Here is a 20,229-nt window from a genome sequence, read left to right on the forward strand (position 1 = left end):
TTAGAAATACTTCCAAGTCACTTGATAAGTAAAATCTTAAGCTATTTTGATTATAAATATCCTTGATACCTAAAGTCACAGTACTGCACTGTAACGGCAGGAAGGGATGGAGCACGTTCTCTGATAGAGCAGATGGAGTAAAGGAGGAGTCCTAGAGCTTTCGGTGGCTTTTGCAGGCTTTATTTGGGATTTATCAGGTACACGGAAGGCAAGGGTGCCGGGGGGCCAGGAGGCTGGCACTCTTCACTCTCTCTGGGCTCTCTGGAGTTCTCTCGTGGCCTTGTTCTCTTTCTTCTGCTTCTGCTGTTCCGCTCTCTGTTGGCATCTCCGTGACACCGCCCTTGTAAGCCCAGTCTCTCAGCCCAGGTGTACCCACTTACATCTGCCCACAACCTACTCCAGGTGCCCGCCATCAGGCATGCATTCAGAACCACAGGGTTCTATCATCAATCCTAATGGCGGGAGGGCAGAAAAGCCTGATACATTTTTTACCTTACCCTATATGTACTTATTCAATAAAACAAAATAAAAAACTTCTAAGTAGAGCAATAAACTCCACTTAAAATCAAATCATTCATGTCTTGGTGAGAATAAGAGTTTTCTGTTTTTCAGAGGCAAAGAATACAGGGAGGAGAAAAGCACACCAAATGTGAAGTTCTGTAAACTCGGCAGTAACTGCAACAGACTAATTGCCTTCCTAATTGAACAAAACGCTATTTCTTAAATTCTTTTTAAAAAATTTATTTTCTTACACCTTTGTTAATTTTTGGATAGTATTTTATTTCTCCCTTCAGGTGTAGTCCCCACAATTCTCCTACCACCACTGTACCCGTGAACCATCACCACAGTCCCTCGTGCTCTTCCTTTTCCCTGTTTTGACCCCTCTCTCTTTCCCTCCCCTGCTGTTTGCCTCAGATTTCTTAAATTCTTTTTGGTACATGTTTATTTTGTTTCCACTCCCAGCTGTGTAAATTTATTTTACATGATTTACTCTAAGTATCGGCCATATATAATAAAAATGTTCAATCCCCAAGAAACGGGGGATTATCTCCATTTGCAAATGGGAAAATGGAGGCACAAAGAGATTAATCAGTAATGTGCCCAAGGTCTATTGGGAGAGTTGGGCACAAACAGAACAAAGAAGAGAATAAAGATTTCTATGGGCATGAGAGGACAGCAAAAAAGATTTCCTAGCAAAGGGAGGAAAAAAAGCTTAAGGGGACTTGCATTCACGTCCTATACAATCTACTTTGATAGCTAAAAATGTATTTTTATTATCTAAAAGGGTTATTAAATTAAAATAGATCAGTAAATTTACAAGAATGGTTAAAATAAGTTACTTTATTTTCTAATTTTCAAACAATCTGTATGGAGTATACAGAGATACAAGTGTTTCTGGAAGAAACTATAAAGCTGATAATTCACTAACTTCAAAGCCCCCTAGAAACCAATGCCTACTTACTACCTTTCTTGCCACAGATCAACACCCAATCAACCAACCAACCAACCAACCATGGATGGACCTGAGGGAGAATGGAGAGAATAATCAGCTTTAGGGAAGAAAGTGTAAGACTGTATATATACATTGTGGTATGATTTATCTTTCAAGATGGCCTCACTGAGCTACGCCTCTAAATGTCCATGTCCTATACAGTCCTTTCCCCTGGTGATGAGACTGACCCGTGTAACAACTAGGATACTACAGAAATTATGGTGGGTGATGGCCAAGGATATGCCATAGTAGAAACTGTAGCTTCTACCTTGTCCTCCTCCTTGGATTACTTGGTCTAGAGGGCATCAGCTGCCAGGAGAGACTTTCAAGAAGCCCTATCGAAAGGACCACATCACAAGGGGCTGAGACCTCCTACATACAGCCAGCATGGATTTACTCATCACATGAACGAGCCATTCTGGAAGTAGATACTATAGCTCCAGGCAAGCCTTCAGATGCTTCAGTCCTGGCTGACATTTTCACTATAACCTCAAGAGACATCCTGACCTCGTCTACAGAAACTATTCAATATGTGAGATAATAAATGTTTACTATCATTTTAAGCTGTTAAGTTTTGGAATCTCTTGACATGTAGGCAATAGGCAACTAATATATACATAAATATCAAAGAACTTTTTAAAAGATTTATTTATATAAGAACCGGGGTACAGAACAGGCAGACTGATGAAATACACTGCTGAGGGGAGCAGCGGGCGAGACAGGAGAGGTCCGCTGCACCATGTGGGACCCTCGTCAGTCGGCCGGGATCGAACCAGCGCTGCAGACGCTGCGGACAGCTTCACAGTGCTGTGCTCAACAGCCTGCGCCACCAGGGGAGACCCTATATCAAAGAACTTAAATGCAACCTAGGGTTTATGCTCACAAGGCCAATGTGAGTGCCACTAGCCAAGTCCCTCTACAATTATTAGGCATGCTCCTAATAAACTATACAAGATGAGGAAAACTACATCAGATTAGCAATTGTGTTTTCCCTAATTCTAAGAAGAGTTTGTGGTCTACGGCTTTTGTATTGGATGTGGCAAAAGAGAGTATGTATATATATATATATTGAAACCAACGTTAGTCTGTGTGACTTCAGAGGTAAAAATGACAAGTTGGGCAATCCCAAGTGAAGCCAAGGATGATGGTCTAAGTTTTTGGGTTCCCCACAGTTTCTGAGGCTGTGATTTTGTCCTAGCACATAAATGTTGCACATAAATTTTTATGTGCAAAATCCCCAAACCTGACATACAATTTTTTTTCTAGAGAGGACCACAGTTACTTCCCCAGATTCTTAGAGGTCTGTAAAAGCCACAAGATAATCAAGTCATGAATTAGATGGCCAGATGTCTCAATACTGAGGAATCAGCCGCATCACTAGCTCAGGTTATAAACCTACAGTTCTCACCCTTATTCTTCGTTTTCCCTTCTCAACCACATGTAATACATCACCAATCCTCTCACTCTTCCTCCAAATATGATCAAATGTGCAAATGGTGATGGTAAGGAAAGTAATAGAAGGTTCCACATTTATAAGTTGTTATAAAGCATTTAAAGAGAGTAGAAAATAAGGAAACAGGATGCGAAGAAAGGACAGAGAATAAACAGAGGTGGTGGAGCTCCAAAACAGCTGCCACCATGAAGCTGCATTCCAGAACTGTGGTCTAAAGCCGCCTTCTTTTTTTTTCCCCCCAAAGATTTATTTATTTATGCATACCAGAACTGGGGCACAGGCCAGAGGTGTGGGGTGTGAGAGAATTCACCAGAGACAGAGTGGGGAACAGAACAGGCAGACTGACTAAAATACACTGCCAAGGGGAGCAGCAGGCGAGTCAGGAGAGGTCTGCTGCACCATGTGGGTGGCTCCCTGGCTGGGGATTGAACTCGTGCTGCAGTGGCTGCAGACAGCTTCATAGGTTGTGTCTTAACCCATTTTGCCACCAGGGAGGCCCTAAAGCCTTCTTCTAGTTGACACAAGTGTTCATTGTCTGGCCCAGCAGCAATGATAGAATGTTCCATCCACACTCTAATATGGTGGCTACTAGTTATATAGTTACTTAAATTTAATTGAAGCCAATATAAAAATTAAAATTTATTCCTTATTAACTCTAAACAAATTTCAAGTTCTCAAAAGATACAAAATCATTACTTTTTAAGAATATTTATTACTGGCATGTTAGTAAAAGAGCGTGCTTCAGATATAGCCAATACTTTTTTGCTTTATGTTTTATATGTATTTTAAAAGTATATGAGAACCTCTATTTCCTTACTTATGCTCTCCTGAGTTCATTTAATGTATTTCTGGTTCACCAATTATACTCTTTTTTATAAAAGTTAGAAATGTCTCATGGCAGGTCACTCCTTTATAAAACAAAAAAAATTGGCAGCCTGGGGTATGTTATTTATACCATCTATACTAAGTCATAATGTTCGTGATGTTCCCATTAAAGCTGCTCCAAGCTACTACAAAACTATGTTTCAGATGTTAGTATTTACGGACACATGAACAAACAAGATCATGACTCACAGAGAATTAAAAGTATATTTATATTTAAATGGAAATAAAAATCTGCGTTAATAAAATCAAACTATCTCCTATAAGGAAGACTTGATTTTCATTTTATAATGCCTATGATTCTGACTAATTTTTTTTTTAAAGATTTATTTTTCATTTATACAAGAGCTGGGGTACAGGCCAGAGGCATGGGAGGGTGAGAGGATTCACCAGAGTGGGGAGCAGAACAGACAGACTGACTGAAATACACTGCTGAGGGGAGCAGCAGGTGAGACAGGAGAGGTCTGCTACGCCATGTGAGTTGCTCTGCGGCCGGTGGGAATTGAACCCGTGCTGCAGAGGCTGCGGACAGCTTCACAGTGTGGCGCTCAACCACCTGCGCCACCAGGGAGGCCCAATTTTGACAATTTTAATGAGGAAGAAGAGGCGTCCCCCTTAGCAGAGCATCATCACCCCATTTTTCATTTATTCTGAGGAAAAGGCGTGGCGTAATACATCAAGATAGCTGTAAGTCACTTTACTGCAAAAGTAGAACTGAGAGTCAGACCCCAGCAAGCCAAGCATTCCAGCAGCAAACCCGGAGAGCTCGTTACCAAGACTGGCAGGGGCAGAGAGGTGTCGGGCGCTGCCAGCTCAGTGGTAGGTGCCCTCTATGTGAAGAGCGGTTGTTATTACTCAGGGTGGGAACTGGGCAACGGGCACTTGGGACACAATGTCTTCTTTCCTTTAAGTTAAAACACCTAATGGGGGAATAAAGACTAATAACAGGAATATAAAGTAAAAGCAAGTGGCTGCAGGTCAGTCATTGAGAATAATACTTGAGGACACACAGAAGACCATCTGACAGAACATCATAAGTGTAATCGAGAAGATTCCACATTCATTCAGAGGGGGAATCCCAAGTACAAATTTTTACTTAATAGGCAAAAACATCTTTTGCATAAAAGGAAACAATTTCTCAGAAGTGACACTTATTCTGGTGAAAATAATGACCTAGTTCATTGCGCTTTAGGTAGGTGTTTATTCATTTAAGTGATATCGTGAATCCTGAATATATCCTGACTATATAATTACTTCAACTTGAATATCTATATACTCAAGTGAACCTGAAACTAGTAAGCAGTAGATTGTCAGAGTGAGCTGCTTTTGCTCACTGGTGTCAGTGACTTTGTCAAACTGGTGTATATGGGCAGAAGTCTGTTAATTCAAACACAGAACCAAGAGGAGGTAACGGGTAGAGCACTTTACCTCAGTAAGATAGCCACATTCTCTGGTAATTCATAGAACTGTCATGTGTGAGCCCGCTCACTGTGCTTCCCTCTGGCCCACTCTGGACTAACTAGAGTCAAGGTAGTTGAGAAACAGAAAAATATGTGCCCTACCAGTGGACAAAACAAACTGGGATAAGCTTTCTGGAAGGTAATCTGACAACATATATCAAAAAACGAAAAATTCTTCCTATCTTTGGACTTGGCAATTCGACATCTAAAAACTGGGACACAACCCAAATGCCCGAAAATAAGGAATTAGTTAAATAAATTATGGTAGTCTTAGAGTACTAATAGTACTATATGAGTAGTATGAATAGTAACTATGGTCACATACTCCTACTCCCCAAATAACATGAAACTTTTTAAAAGAGCATGCTTCCCTGTCTATTCACATATAGTCTAAAATATGTTACATATGATTATCTTTGGAAGTGATATGAGAAATTTTTACTTTCTAGAATAACTATATATTGTGCTTTTAATAAAGAAAAACTACATTTTAAAAAGCTTTATAAAAAAACTAAAAAAAAACCATACTTTTATGAACACACATTTGGATTAAGAAAAAGAGAAAACAAAAAGGACAAAATCTGCATACACTGCAGATTCTACTCTAGAGAGAACATGGATACAGCTATCCCAATGCACACTATGAAAGTGGCATAGGAATATGGGATAACAGTACTTGAGGAGGGATGAAGGAATGGTAACTATCATTTTACAAAAGCATTAGATATACTAATTTAACATTTCATCTCCCAAAATTAATGGAAACAATTAAAAAATGGTAGAAATTATTCTAGGCTTAATTCTGCCCAACTAAAAAAACTGGCTAGTGATATAGAAGGTGACAGGATTTCTGGGATAAAAACACTTTATTAGTAAGGAAAAGGAATCACTGCCCTGGCTAAATCTGAACCATGACCTTAGCAAAATGTATTTCAAAAAGTCAGAGACTAAACAGGTATAATTTTGTGGCTAGTCTTCAAAGGGGGCTAATACTGACAAGAAGTAGAAAATTATAAAAAAATTCTGATCAAGCAATTGCAAATAATTCAATGAAGAAGTAAATGGAGAAGATCATAGAAACCAATTAAAAGGGTTTTCTCTGACAAGCTCATAATTAAAAAAAAAATACGTAACTTTAAGGGCACACATCTGTGGAAGAATAGAAAATAACAATGTAAATCTGTTAACAGGCCAGGTTTGGCTTAAATATGGTAACAGCAAAAGGTTTTCAAAGCAAGATCAAAAAACAGTTAAGCCCCCTGAGCAGGTAAAAAGACAGAGAAGACAGACCTTGTCCAACTCCTATCATGATTCCCTTTTCTGTTAGAAGGGTTTTCAACCTGGAAAGGATATAACAAAAATCCTAATAAACAAAATGCAGCCCAAGGAAGGTGAGGGCAAGCTACACATTTTAAATGTTTTTAAACCCAGAATCTATAGTTCAATAAACAAATTCTAAAATGGATTACAGAAATTCAGTTCACAAATACGTAGGCACCATATATTTCCCTGCCTTAAAAATTTTTTAATTTCCATTTTTGATACCCCTTTTTGATGGAAAAATACCTCTAAGTTTTCTGGACAACACCAAAGTATCTTACAGAGTTTTTTTTAAATAACATTATTATATAACTGAGTATTTAAGGTTGGTCTGTAGCTAAGCAAACAAAAGGAATAACCAATCACTTAGAGATGACCAGAATAATAACTAAAGTAAACCTCGCCTAATCCCACTTAATTTACATTATCGGTAATTTCAGTATCAGCAAAACTCTCTAGGTATGTTTGTCCAATATGACATATTTTTAGTTTCTATGACAGAGGCAAAAAATTTATTTTATGAAATGTGCAATATATAAATAGATGTATCTATATAATCTATTGTACAGATAGATGTCTAGATATAAAATTGCATAGAAAACCTAACACCTAACACTTTTGAATGTATCTTGGATTAGAATTTATGGAGGGCACATTAGCCACCACTAAAATTTGAAGGATTGGGAAAAAAAAAATTTGAAGGATTGAGTGTATAAGGATTAGATTGGGTCTGTATAACCCCAGAGTAGCATCACTGAGTAGAAGGAACATAGGGGATAAATTTCAGGGCAAAAAGGGGAAAAACTTTCTAACAGACTGACATTTGCAGTGATGAACTTCTAGCTACTTAATATATTTACATATGAGATGACCAGTTCTCAGTAGATAACGAGAGGTGAACTGAAATTAGTAGTTTAAAAATTTATTTTAATAGAACTACTGCAATGAAAAAAACTGTACCCAGAAGACTGATATACAAAAAACATGAGAGAAAATTACTAGATCAAATTCCCACCATGTCATACTGAACTCATCTGATATTAGACCAAATGATCTCCTAAGTGGTCCATATTTGATTAGTTAAACTATCTCTTAAGGCTTGTTACTTTAGATAGCGTAGGTGAATGGACTCCCAAGTGGAATGGTGGATGTGGAGAAAGATCAGAATACACACATATACACTCTTACATTTTATGGACTGACAGTAACACATGTAATTTTCAAGAGTTTCTCACTTTAGTTAGCAATGATCACCTAATTCCCAGATAATGAGGTATTCTAAAAACGACTTTAAAAGTATGTGAGAAAGATAAGTATTGGATGGGTTTCACTTATATGTAAAATATAAGGAAACAATGTGAAAAACAAAATAAAAACAAATTACTGGATATGATTACTGAATTGAGGGTGGGGGTGTGAATGGGAGTAAGGGTTAAGGGGGTATAATGGATGGTGGAAGGTGTTTCTTTTGTTTTTCTTTTTAAAAAAGTAAAAGTTTTTGAGGGAAAAAACCCTCGTTATACATCCTAATACTTTTTAACAAGTCTTTATTAATAATCAGCTGCAGTCACTGCCTGAACCTCAAAAATAACAGAAGAGTATTTAAAACATTTGCAAAGTTATTAGTCGTTGGTATTAATACTATCAAACTTGATAGATGCACTATCTTTACCATTTTCAAGGAAGGTGAGTAAAGTGTATTTGTCCTGATCAAAGTTCTTTAAAAAGGCTATAGAATAATAGTTAACGACATTATTTCTAGAGTAATCTCAATATGGCCTTTAGGTTATAGTCTGGGTAAGAAAAACCTATTTTCTTTGCTTTTCCAGTAGCAACAATATAGGTAATAAATCTAAGATGTCTGTTCACAATGCATTTAAAATTTAACAAGCTCTAGTATCTGAAAGCCAAGATAAACTGACTAAAATCCAAAGGTAGAAGACTGACTATGATTAATGGCATATTCATTAATCTGCCTCATTCTTCTGCTTTTATCCCATCTACTGATTTAGCTTTGCTTCCAGAGAACATAGATGCTGGAAAACTCCACTCTTCTTTAAGTCAGCTATAAACAACATAAAAAGCTTCAAAGGCAGTCATCTAGGTGCCTCTGGGTTCGATGAGCTTATTCAGAACACAAAAATGTTTGAAAGAACCTCATAATGGTGCTGAGCATCAGTAGGAATGGTATTTTAACAGGTCAGATGATAATTTCAGTGTTATGCTTCTCTTCTGAATTTGTACCTGAGTGAGTCAAATCATTTTTAGATGACTAGACACACATTCTCAGACTATGAAAATAGGTATTCTGCTTCTTGTTGCATGGTTTTGTCCTAACTAAAAGTGGTCCCAGTTTTTTCGTTTTTTTTTTTGTTTGTTTTTTTGCATAGAAGAACTGTGGTATAGGCCAGAAGTGTAGGGGGTGAGGACTCACCAGAAACAGAGTGGGGAGCAGAACAGGCAGATTTAGGATTTACTGAAATACACTACTAAGGGGAGCAATAGGGGAGACAGGAGAGGTCTGCTGTGTCATATGTGAGGTTAGCTCCCTGGCCAGGGATTGAACTCAGGCTATAGCAGTGACAGCGCTGATAGCTCCCTAGGCCACCATCGGAGACCCAAAAGTGGTCCCAGTTCTAAACTGTTTTTATACATAGTCTCCATTAATTTAACTTATATTTAGTAATTTAGAGGTACATTAATTATTTAGTAAGTTAATTATTTAGTAATTTAGAGGTACATATTACAACCAATTCATCCAAGGCCATGCTGGGATATTACATTGTGGTGCTATGGCTTTAGCCACAGCATGAGGAATGAAATATTCTGATTTTGAAAATTTTAAATCTGAAAATTTTCAGAATCAGATCTTTAGGGTCTGGAGCTTTGTAGATTAATACTTTATTCTTTGCATCCTGAAGCAGACCCAGAAATGTTTTATGAAAAAAGCTCAAGCTGTGTCTACAGACATTCCCTCACTGGAAAGATGGGTATCCATTTATCCAGGTGAGGAAAGTCATAGTTTATTTTTTCATAAGAGGATGAATGTCAACCCTGCCTTCCACATGACTGGCTTTTAATATGTTTGGATCTGTCCTCACTTGGCAATAACAATAGTAAAAATATTATAGCAGTTTCCTTTCACTGAAGGCCTACCAGGCAACGAGGCAAAATGCTAACTAAGCACTTTCTATACTTTATATCTTACTTTTTACAACTGTATGCTGTTAGCATTTATTCTTCCTGTTTTGTGGATAAGGAAAGGTTAAGCTAAGAAAGATAATAGAGAGCATATGTATTTTAATGCCTTACTAAAGATTATAATGCAAATTGCCAAATCCTTATTTAAAATTACCCAAAATTTACCAATCAATAACTCATCTTTTTATTCAGTCTCAAGCAATTCTAACAATATTTATGGAAATTGGTTCAACAAATAAATGCATTAGTTCAGGGTTTAGGTCTATTTCATGTTTTGAATAACCACTGTAATCAAACCCCAGTTATTTATTACATTTCTTAATAGCTCATCTCAACAATTCTTTGTTTAAGTCATAGTTTTAAAAGAAATTTATTACATTAAAAGTTTTAAAACACATTTCAGTACATATTTTATTTTTATAATATTACTCTAGAGGAGCAATGCTGTTCATTTTGCAGTGAGAAACTTAGTAAGACACTAAAAAAGTTCAAATTTCTTAAGATAGCATGTGCTGATGAAACCAGAACTATAAAATATACCTTTCTTTCCAGACTTTCTAGAACAAAGGATGGACATGAACAAGAACATGTTTTTAATCTTTATTAGCAATGTTCTAAAAAATAAAAACTAGACAGGAACAAAGAACTCTATGTCAGACAAAAAGAGATGGATTTTGACCTTATTGGTGAATGATAGGAACTAGTAATGAAAGGTTTTATCTCCTGCAACATAAATGCCCTTAAGCAAAAATAGGTCTGATTTAACTCAGTTCAATGAGTTTAATAGATGATTTAATGAAAATAAAGTCGGGTTTTAACATCTGTTTTTTGTAAAGGGAATAAAAGGGCACCAAATTTGGAACCCAACTGTGCTACCTATTATATTTATAAATTCATTGTATACAGCATCCAGTCATTCTTTGGAAGACCTTCAGTTCACTCAAGGGTTGAATATTTTCAGAACATCAGTAATGACAGTAATACTCACTGATTTAGGCCCCACTATTAGCTGGCTATGGAGTCAGCAGTACACCTGAGCATTAATCTGGGATTCTGTACACACTTTTAAATTTTTTTATGGCTAGAGAAGTTTTAGTCACATTCAGATCTAAATCTTCAATGTATGTGCTTTCCAGTTTCAGATCTTTCAAATGATTAAATTACACCAATCTGTATTTTATGTTTCTCAAAAATTTGCCTCTCTAGTATACTAGTATAATTTACATTTCGGGGTACTGGAACTAAAGTGAGTTACAGTCAATAACATTACATTTATATACACTACTTTCTGCTACCTCATTTGACAAATATTGATCAAGAAATTATATGGAAAGTATGACTTTTAAAATAATAACTAAGGTAACACAATGTAACATTATAATAAGGCATTTACATCTTAAAACTATGAGGTCTTTTATGCTTTTTGGAAGTAAAGCAACATTTTATTCACATTTATTTATTTGGTTGTGCTGTTTTTGATACTTGGAAAGTATACAATGTTCACATTCATCAGATGAAATAAGATGAAGGTAAATCATGACTTAAAACAAGACAATGTGTTTTTATAGAAGAGACTTTTCTTACCTGAGGCTGCTGTGGCATTTGTAGGGGTTGAAGCAGCTGCTTGAATCCTCGCATGAGGAGGAATAAGGATGGTAGCTAGAGGTGGATTACTTGACAGTTCTAGAGAAATAGTTAAGATACATATTAGAGTCTACATTTGTGGGGGGGGGGGTATGTAACACTATTTTATGTTAACAATAAACAGAAGATACTGCATTAAGACACTGGTTTAACACACACACAAAAAAGAATACAATGAATACACATCTGAAAATCAATGAGCTTAGTAATCAATTTACAGAGAAAGCCAGCAGAAACGTTCTGATACATAACAAAAGCACTATCTGATAAAATTAGGGTATGTTTGAGAGTGGAAGACATCTTGGAGAAAAATATTGGCCAGAAGTTTGAAAGTAAGCATATTAATCAATTTCCACCTTTCATTAACTTAAATATATTAGGTTTCCCCATACTAATCTGACAGTATTTGACTACAGAAATTGAGATTGATAGTATCATAGAAAAATATTGTAGTCTGTGTGTGTATGAATACACGATCACATGCACAGACCAACCTACCCAAATGTTTGGGTCAATGGCTGATAAGATCTACTCAAACAGGAGAGGAAACAGGATTTAATGAACACTGATTTAAAAGTTTCCTTGCTTTAAAGAAAAAAGTCTTTATTCGATTCTAAGCTGCTTTTTAATTCAATAAGGATTTTACTTTTTAAAGTCTAAAATATATCTTTTTTACCTCCATGGGAAAAGTTTCTATCAACTGCATACAGATTGGTTTTCAAATTCTATCATATGAGTTCTGAGAAATCCTTTTAAGTAGACACTGGATCTAATGATGTAGACAGATTGCAGGAGAGGTAGTGAGCTTGTACATGTAAGCATCTAGTGTTAGCTTTAGGTAATATGTTTCCCCTTTGCCAGAGATAAACCTGGTTTATTCTTGATATTTCAGCATTTAACCAATGAGTGTTCATTTTCACTAAGTGTAAAAACTCTAAAGAGTAATTGTATATGACAGTATTAGCTACAGGAAGATAATTATCCTCTGAGTTATAGCATACATTTTGAAAATTCATAGATACATTGGCACAGAATAAACCAGTTAGGATATGGTAGTTTTATAATATTAAACAGAATTCAAGTAACATAAAATTAGCCATTATAACATGTGTAATGTACATTCACAATATTGTACAACCATCACCAGTATCTAGTTACGAAACATTTTCATCACCTCCAAAGGAAATCGTTAAGCAGTCATGCCCAATTTGTCCCTCCCTCCAGTCCTAGGTAAGAGAAACAGTTTTTGTTTTGTTTTGTTTTTTAAAGATTTATTTATTTATTTATACAAGCACTGGGTACAGTCAGAAGCGCGGGAAGGCAAGAGAATTCACCAGAGACAGAGCAGAGAACAGAACAGAAAGACTGACGAAATACACTGCTGAGGGGAGCAGTGGGCACGGCAGAAGCTTTTTTTTGATGCATAGTTCCTGGTAATATTGATTTATTCAAATTGGTACCTAAATATCTAAATTTTGCACTAAATTAAATCCTAATTGACATCAGATTCTGGCAAAAAGGAACAAGTTGACAATAGATTTATGAAAAAAAAATGAGAGGAAAAGCTTAAAAGGGAGAGAATATTCTTTATTACCTTTCCCCCTTGAATGAGGAGATTTTTAGGCCAGCTTGTCAAATAATAGTCTTTCTTGGAAAGACAGCTGGAAAACCACTGCCTTAAATCAGGTTAGAAAAGATGCTGTTTTCTCATAATAAGCAGTAGTGGCTGTTTTGGTTCCCACTGAGCAACAGGAAGAGCCTATGTTGTTTTACTTTAAATTAGACCAACTTTAATTCACAATCTTATACCAAGGAAAGCAAGAGAATGCCAAGGAATCACCATTACTAATGTCTTTTATGGTTCTGGGAATAAAAATTAATGCAGGGTATGGTCGTAATTACTTCATTAACCTAAACATCAGACAGATAACCATCCCAATGAAGATTAAAAATACTGAGCATGAAATACTGAGCATGAATACTGAGCATGAAACAGTGTGTTAGATCTTAGGATAGAGAGACAAAAAGATAATTGTCATTGATCACCAGAAATAGAAAATAGGACAACTGTATAAACAAGCTGGCAAGAAAGGCATCCAGGCATCCAACCTATTCAGAAGGGAATTTTCAAATTAAAAGTACCTAACATCTAAAACAAAAGGAAAAAGATGATAGATATATTTTTTTAAGATTTATTTATTTATTTATTTAAGCAAGCACTGGGTACAGTCAGAAGTGCGGGAGGGTGAGAGAATTCACCAGACCCAGAGCTGGGAGCAGAGCAGGCAGAAGGACCGAAGTACACTGCTGAGGGGAGCAGCGGGCGGCAGGAGAGGTCTGCGCGCCATGTGGGACCCTCCTCCAGTGGCCGGGAAGCAGTCGGGGATCAAACTGGCACTCCCGAGGCTGCAGACAGCTTTGCAACCCAGCACTCAACCGCTGCGCCACCGGGGAGGCCCAGATCAGATATTTTAATAAGACATTTTGACCAAGCTACTTTTAAGACAATCTTTCAAATAAACTATCAGTGGTTTGTGGTCACTTACAGCTCATTCTATTCATTTCCTACCATTCATTTAGTCTCTTTCACCAGATTATCTATCTTTCTATGTAACTGCATGCTTGGTTGTAGAGCCATGGTGGTTCTGTGCCTTATTCTAAGTGTCTCTGTGAGTGTATGGGGCGGGGGGAGGGGGGTAGAAGGGGGGAGGAGAGCGGGGAGGGGAAGGGAGGGGAGGTTTGTGCACAGGTGCAGGACTTGAAAAAAGCAATCCTGGGCTTCCCTGGTGGCACAAGGGGTTAGTCACAGCACTGTTAAGCTATCCACGGCCTCTGCAGCATGAGTTCAATCCCCAGCCAGACAGGGAGCTACCCACATGGCACAGCAGATCTCTCCTGTCTTGCCCGATGCTCCCCTCAGCAGCCAGTCTGCCTGTTCTGTTTCCCACTTTGTCTCTGGTGAACCCTCCCCCCCCACACACACCTCTGGCCTGTACCCCAGTTCTTGAAGGCATAAATAAATCTTAAAAAAAAAAAGAAAAATCAATCTTGTTTTCTCTCTAGCTATTAAACAGTCATTTTACCATTGAGCAGGGAGAAGGGATTAATTAATGAAGGGAAAGTAGGTGGAAAATGAAGAAAATAAGTGAGTAAAGGAGAAGCTATGGGGTTCTTGGAGGCTTTACCATATCCAAAGACAAAGAGAAGAGTAAGAAAAGTCTACAAAACAAGTAAAAAGACAAGTTTGCCAATAAGTGGTCTTGGATAGGGGGAGAAAGGTTTTGTGAACTTTTTTGAATCAAACATCCTAATGTTAAGGAATTCTAAACAAGGCAGCCACTTATAGGTTCTATGTGTCCCTCTAACCACATGATACTCCATTGTCCTCCTCCTCTTCTTTAATTGTAGGCATTCCGTAAGTCCCTTGCTTTCCACTGATTAGCTTTCTCTATTTCAGAAAGCTTGTTAACTGTTACAGCTTTTCCTATGTGAATGAGGAAGCCTCCTGTACTCGTGTATAGTCCCATTCTATATACAAGTCTGTCCTTTTTGTGGGGACAGACCTATGAGTACTCCCATGGGGCTCTCATAGCTAGTCCAAAATTAGTTGTGATTGTTTTTTGTCCACAACATTCACAAACTATTCCCAATCTTCCTCTGTATCCATGTCAATGAGTAGTGAGGAAATTGAGGCAGTATATGTGGATACAAACCAGAATGAAAGAATGCATAAAAGGATGGCATTTTGGAGGGCAGGAACAGCAAAGCAATAAATTAATTTCAGGATGAGGGAGTGTATGCACTTTAAAGGCAGAGAGAGTATAGAAGAGATTAAAAATGAAAAGTAGGCTAGCAGCTCTCCTGCCCAACTGTGACTATTCAGGTACTTCTCTTTTCCCTCCTTTTCCTAATAAACCTGTCATTTTAAAATGTAAAAATAAAGAAAAATAGGCTAATATTTATTCAATACATGTTAGAGAGTTAGAAGAGTTGGAAGATAGACTTGAGAGTTGGAAGATAATACAGAGATGTGGTTCAGAAAACATGGCAAGAGGTTCTAGAAGATTTTAGAAAAGTAAATGCATGACAAAGAATTGCAGATACTATGAAACAACACATCAAAAATTACATAATAATTTAATTAGAAAACATTAAATTTTTTTTTTAAGATTTATTTATTTATACAAGCACTGGGTACAGTCAGAAGCGCGGGAGGATGAGAGAATTCACCAGAGCCAGAGCAAGGAGCAGAACAGGCAGAAGGACCGAAGTACACTGCTAAGGGGAGCAGCGGGCGGCAGGAGAGGTCTGCGCGCCATGTGGGTCCCTCGCCCTGCGGCCAGGGATCGAACTGGCACTGCAGAGGCTGCAGGCAGCTTCACAACCCAGTGCTCAACTGCTGTGCCACCGGGGAGGCCCAAACATTAAAAATGTTTTGATGGTACATGAATCACTATGTGCTCCATAACCAAATATTTTAATGCACAATTTAGATATCAATAAACCAAGAGAGGTCTCAATCAACCAAAAGGTTAAATTCATTTAATAAAATTTTTCTGCACTGTTGTTTATAACTGGGAACTACAAATAAAAAATTTCCACAAAAAGACAAACTGAATAGACTCAGTCATACCAAATGACTATTAAAACAATCTTTTAAAAATATTAAAACAAAATAAAACCTAAATCTAGTTGGCAAAACCTGAGGTTTCCCTTAATCTAAATTTTCTATTCTTCCAAATATAACATTGTAGTTCACCTTAATCTCACATATTATTGAATTCTAACATTGCATTTTGGACGTATTGTTTTAGATAAACAAGTGAATGCCATCGGAACTGTTTCTCTCCTATGCTAACAATTTTCAAGTGCTTAGGAAATCACTGACCAAGTTCCAAGTGCTGACTACATATTCGATATTCTTTCAGAAAATTAAACAAATGCTAATTAGAAGATCAAACAGTAAACAAATTACAAGGCTATCTTTTGTGCTTCACGATATTGGTGATCTTACTTACATGTGAGGACTATTTGATATCTGCACAAATCCATGACCACTTTGCCTTAAAAGAGGGAGCATCTCAATTGACACTAGTCACCCAAAAATGCCTAAATGCATTTAGTATGCTACATTTATAGTAGTGATATATTTTATTATTTTTTAAAATATTTATTTATGCATAGAAAAACTGGGGTGTAGACAAGAGGTTTGGGGGTGGTGGTGAGAGGATTCACCAGAGACAGAGTGGGAGCAGAAAAGGCAGAACTACTGAAATACACTGTGCTAAGGGGAGCAGTGGGCCAGACAAGAGAGGTTTGCTGTGCCATAAGTGGATTAACTCCCTGGTACTGATCAAACTTAGCTTGCAGCCTGCAGTGTTAATGCCGAGACTTAACCCCTATGCCACCAGGGAGATCTATAGTAGGGATATATTTTAGAAGTTATCTAGCTAAAAGTCAGCATTTAAGAGTTCTAGTTATTAAAAACAATATGCTTTAATAACCTGAAATTCTTAACATCAGAACTCCACTCTTGTTAAAGTGTAATAAATGTGCAATTACTAGGAGTTCTTTTATCCATTTGAGAACAACTTTTGGGGGCATTTAAAAATAATACTTCTAATATTTTGCATTCTGGGGGAATAAGGCATGCTCTGTTTTTTTCTTTTCTTCATCCATTTATACTGTGATTTTATGAATCCCACTCTACTGTGTTCTAGTTTTAGCTTTATTTCTCATTGCTTTTTGTCTTTCTGGAGTTTATTCATTTTTTTGTAATCAGAATTTTGATGCTGGAAGTATCCTTGAATATTCTTTACTACAACCACCTCATCTTTTTATATATAAAAAGGGAGACATAATGACTTGGTTGAAGTCTACAACTATAGATTTATTCCTTTCATAGACAATCTTTATTGTCTTAGTTATGTATCAGATACCACTAATGTTCTGGTCTTCTTGGAAGGGTACCTATGCCAACTACATACAGAATTTTAAATTTAGCTTTTGATTGTTTCTGTATCATTCCACATCCTTTGGAGCAGTATGACCAAAGCAGCAAAGTGGACCAAAGAACTTCAGTGAAAATATCCTCACAAATAATTGATAATTCAGATCTTAAAATCTTGAATATCGTCAACATTGTTTGTCCCTAGCACTCTAGTTACCTCAACTAAAACTTTGGGGAGAGAGGCAGGTATGGTATTGGCACAGGTGGTTTGGTGGAGGGGAAAAAAAAACTGGTTTCTATCTGGGCAAGTTTGAGTATGGACTATGTATTAAGTAATATTAGGGACTCATCATTCATCTTATTAAATAGTTATATAGAAAAAGATCCTTGTTTATTAGAGACACTCTTACTAAAATATTCAGGATTGAGGTGTCCCAGTGTCTGATATATTTTTAAATATGTTGGCAGGAAAGCAGATGCAAAACAAACAATAATCCTAAGTCTCTTGGAGCCCATGATGAATACTACAAATAAAAAGATGTATTCCATATTTGAGCTATCAAAGTAAATAAACTATACTAACTTATCTTTTGATAAATATAAACAGGTCTACCTCTCATTCCTAAGAAAATGGACTTCTCAAGTCTACTGTCTCACACAGCCATTTTACAGGGATTTTTTTCATCTCATCATGTGTTTCCTCATATCCAAGTATTCCTGCATGTAGCTTTATTTATTTTAACTTTAATTTAATCAGTTTCCCCTTCTGACCTACCCAGTAGGCCACCGCTCCTCATCTCTCCACATAGCTACCATTCTTTCAGGTAATTCAGCTAAGCAGTAGAGTCTGTAAACTAAATCATACTTATGCAAACAGATTGATAACCTTTAGTCGCTCCTGTCCAATCCCCATTCTGCCTTACGCCCTCAGGGGAATAAGGTTTGGCAAAATCATTTTACCTGGTAAAATACCATACAAAGTTTGAGTAGAAAGTTGGCACTGGAGATGTACATGGCAGGGTTATTTGGAAACTCATCTTTGAAGATAGAAAATAACTTGTTTCCCCAATCATTCCAGTCTTGGACTAGACAAAAAATTAGTGAATTAAAAAATCGATTCCTGTTGGGATTTTCTGATTCCACATGTTGCCTAGTATCTGATTCAGTCATGTCCTAACTCTTGAGAGTCAATAACTGAAGGAAAGGGAGAGAAGAGGATGTATCAAAGGTCTGTCCTGGTTACCAATGCCTGGGTACAGACAACACTGCCAGTCAGGAAGGGTCCTAGAATACTGAAGCTCCAATGCCAGAAAAATAGTATTCTCCTGAGTTACAGATGCAGGAGCTCAGAAGGATCTCAAAGGTTTCTGTTCCCTATCTGTTCATCTCTCTTCTCCCTCTAGCTGATGAAAGAAGTATTTGTTTTAATTATGTGAAGGTAATACTAATTATTTATGATTAATTGTTCACAGTAATGTTTATAGTAATTATTCATAGTAATAAACATCAAGTTGTAGTTAGCTCTATTGTAAGCTTTACTTTTATACAATACCACAACTTTACACAAATACTTAATCTTCATAGCAACTGCAGGGAACATCAGAAATGCCAAAAAAATGCTGGTTGCATGAATTAATAAACATCATGTCCCTATTTAGAAATACTGTTCAAATATAATATTGATTTAGAAAGTACTACTATGTGATCATAGCTCAGCTTTAGAATGGCTGCTAACATAGTACATTTTAACACTAAAAAAAAAAAAAAAGGCTTTATCTCAAAATTATGGCATTTTGAATTTAATGTTTAGTTTTTTTTTTTTTAAAAGATTTATTTACTTATTTATACAAGTACTGGGTACAGTCAGAAGCGCGAGAGGGTGAGAGAATTCACCAGAGACGGAGCGAGGAACAGAACAGGCAGACTGACGATATACACTGTTGAGGGGAGCAGCGGGTGTGGCAGGAGAGGTCTTTGCGCCATGTGGGATGCTCACCAGCAGTCGGGGATCGAACCGGCACTGCAGAGGCTGCGGGCAGCTACGCAGACCAGTGCTCAAACGCTGCGCCACTGGGGAGGCCCTTAATGTTTAGTTTTATGAAAAGTTTTCTTTAGGATCAATAAAAATGTTTTGGAACTTGATAGTGGTGGTAGTTGCACAACACTTGAATACTGAATTGTTTGCTTTTTTTTTTTTTTTTAAGATTTATTTATTTATGAACCAGGGTACAGGCCAGATGCGCGGGAGGGTGAGAGGATTCACCAGAGACAGAGTTGGGAACAGAACAGGGAGACTGACGAAATACACTGCTGAGGCGAGCAGTGGGGGAGACAGAAGAGGTCTATGGACAGCTTCACAGAGCTGCACTCAACCGCCTGCGCCCCCAGGGAGGCTCTGAACTGTTTGCTTAAAAATGGTTCATCTTAACAAAACAAAGAAGAGAAAAACTAAATTAAATTAAACCCTTGAAATCTGACTGCAGAAGTGAAGCTACCAGAGGGAAGGGGTGGGGAAAGGAAAGCAAAGGGGAGGGGGCCAAATAGACTATGGTGGAGGATTATAGATGCTTTGGTAGTAGATGTAGTGTTGTATCATACTTCTGAATTTTACATATTTACTCCCAATATACATACAATGTTGTAAACCATTGCTATTTCAAGAGAAACATTATCACTTAAAAAAGGTTCCTCTTATGTGAATTTTGTTTTATTATTTAGAATTTCATAAAATAAGAACTACAACATTTTTTGAATTTCATTTTCTTGGGTAATAATGAAAATTATCCATTGACTAAAGAATAAAATACAATTACTTCAAAAATGGTAC

General features: G+C 37.0%; 1 protein-coding gene across 3 annotated transcripts in view; it reads right to left on the reverse strand.

Moving 5' to 3' along the window:
• GSK3B (glycogen synthase kinase 3 beta) overlaps positions 1 to 20,229 on the reverse strand; it is a gene marked incomplete at its 3' end in the record, with an annotated part of 155,776 nt that overhangs the window by 2,359 nt on the left and 133,188 nt on the right. For 2 of the 3 annotated variants that reach the window (XM_084231065.1, XM_084231064.1), the window contains one exon: positions 11,393 to 11,491. The exons of the other annotated variant lie outside the window; for it this stretch is intronic. In XM_084231065.1, coding sequence (XP_084087191.1) covers positions 11,393 to 11,491 — 99 coding nt within the window. The remainder of the gene's footprint in view (positions 1 to 11,392; positions 11,492 to 20,229) is intronic. 3 annotated transcript variants of the gene reach the window in all.

The sequence above is a fragment of the Talpa europaea genome (assembly GCF_964194135.1).
Source record: "Talpa europaea genome assembly, chromosome: 4".
Taxonomy (NCBI): domain Eukaryota; kingdom Metazoa; phylum Chordata; class Mammalia; order Eulipotyphla; family Talpidae; genus Talpa; species Talpa europaea.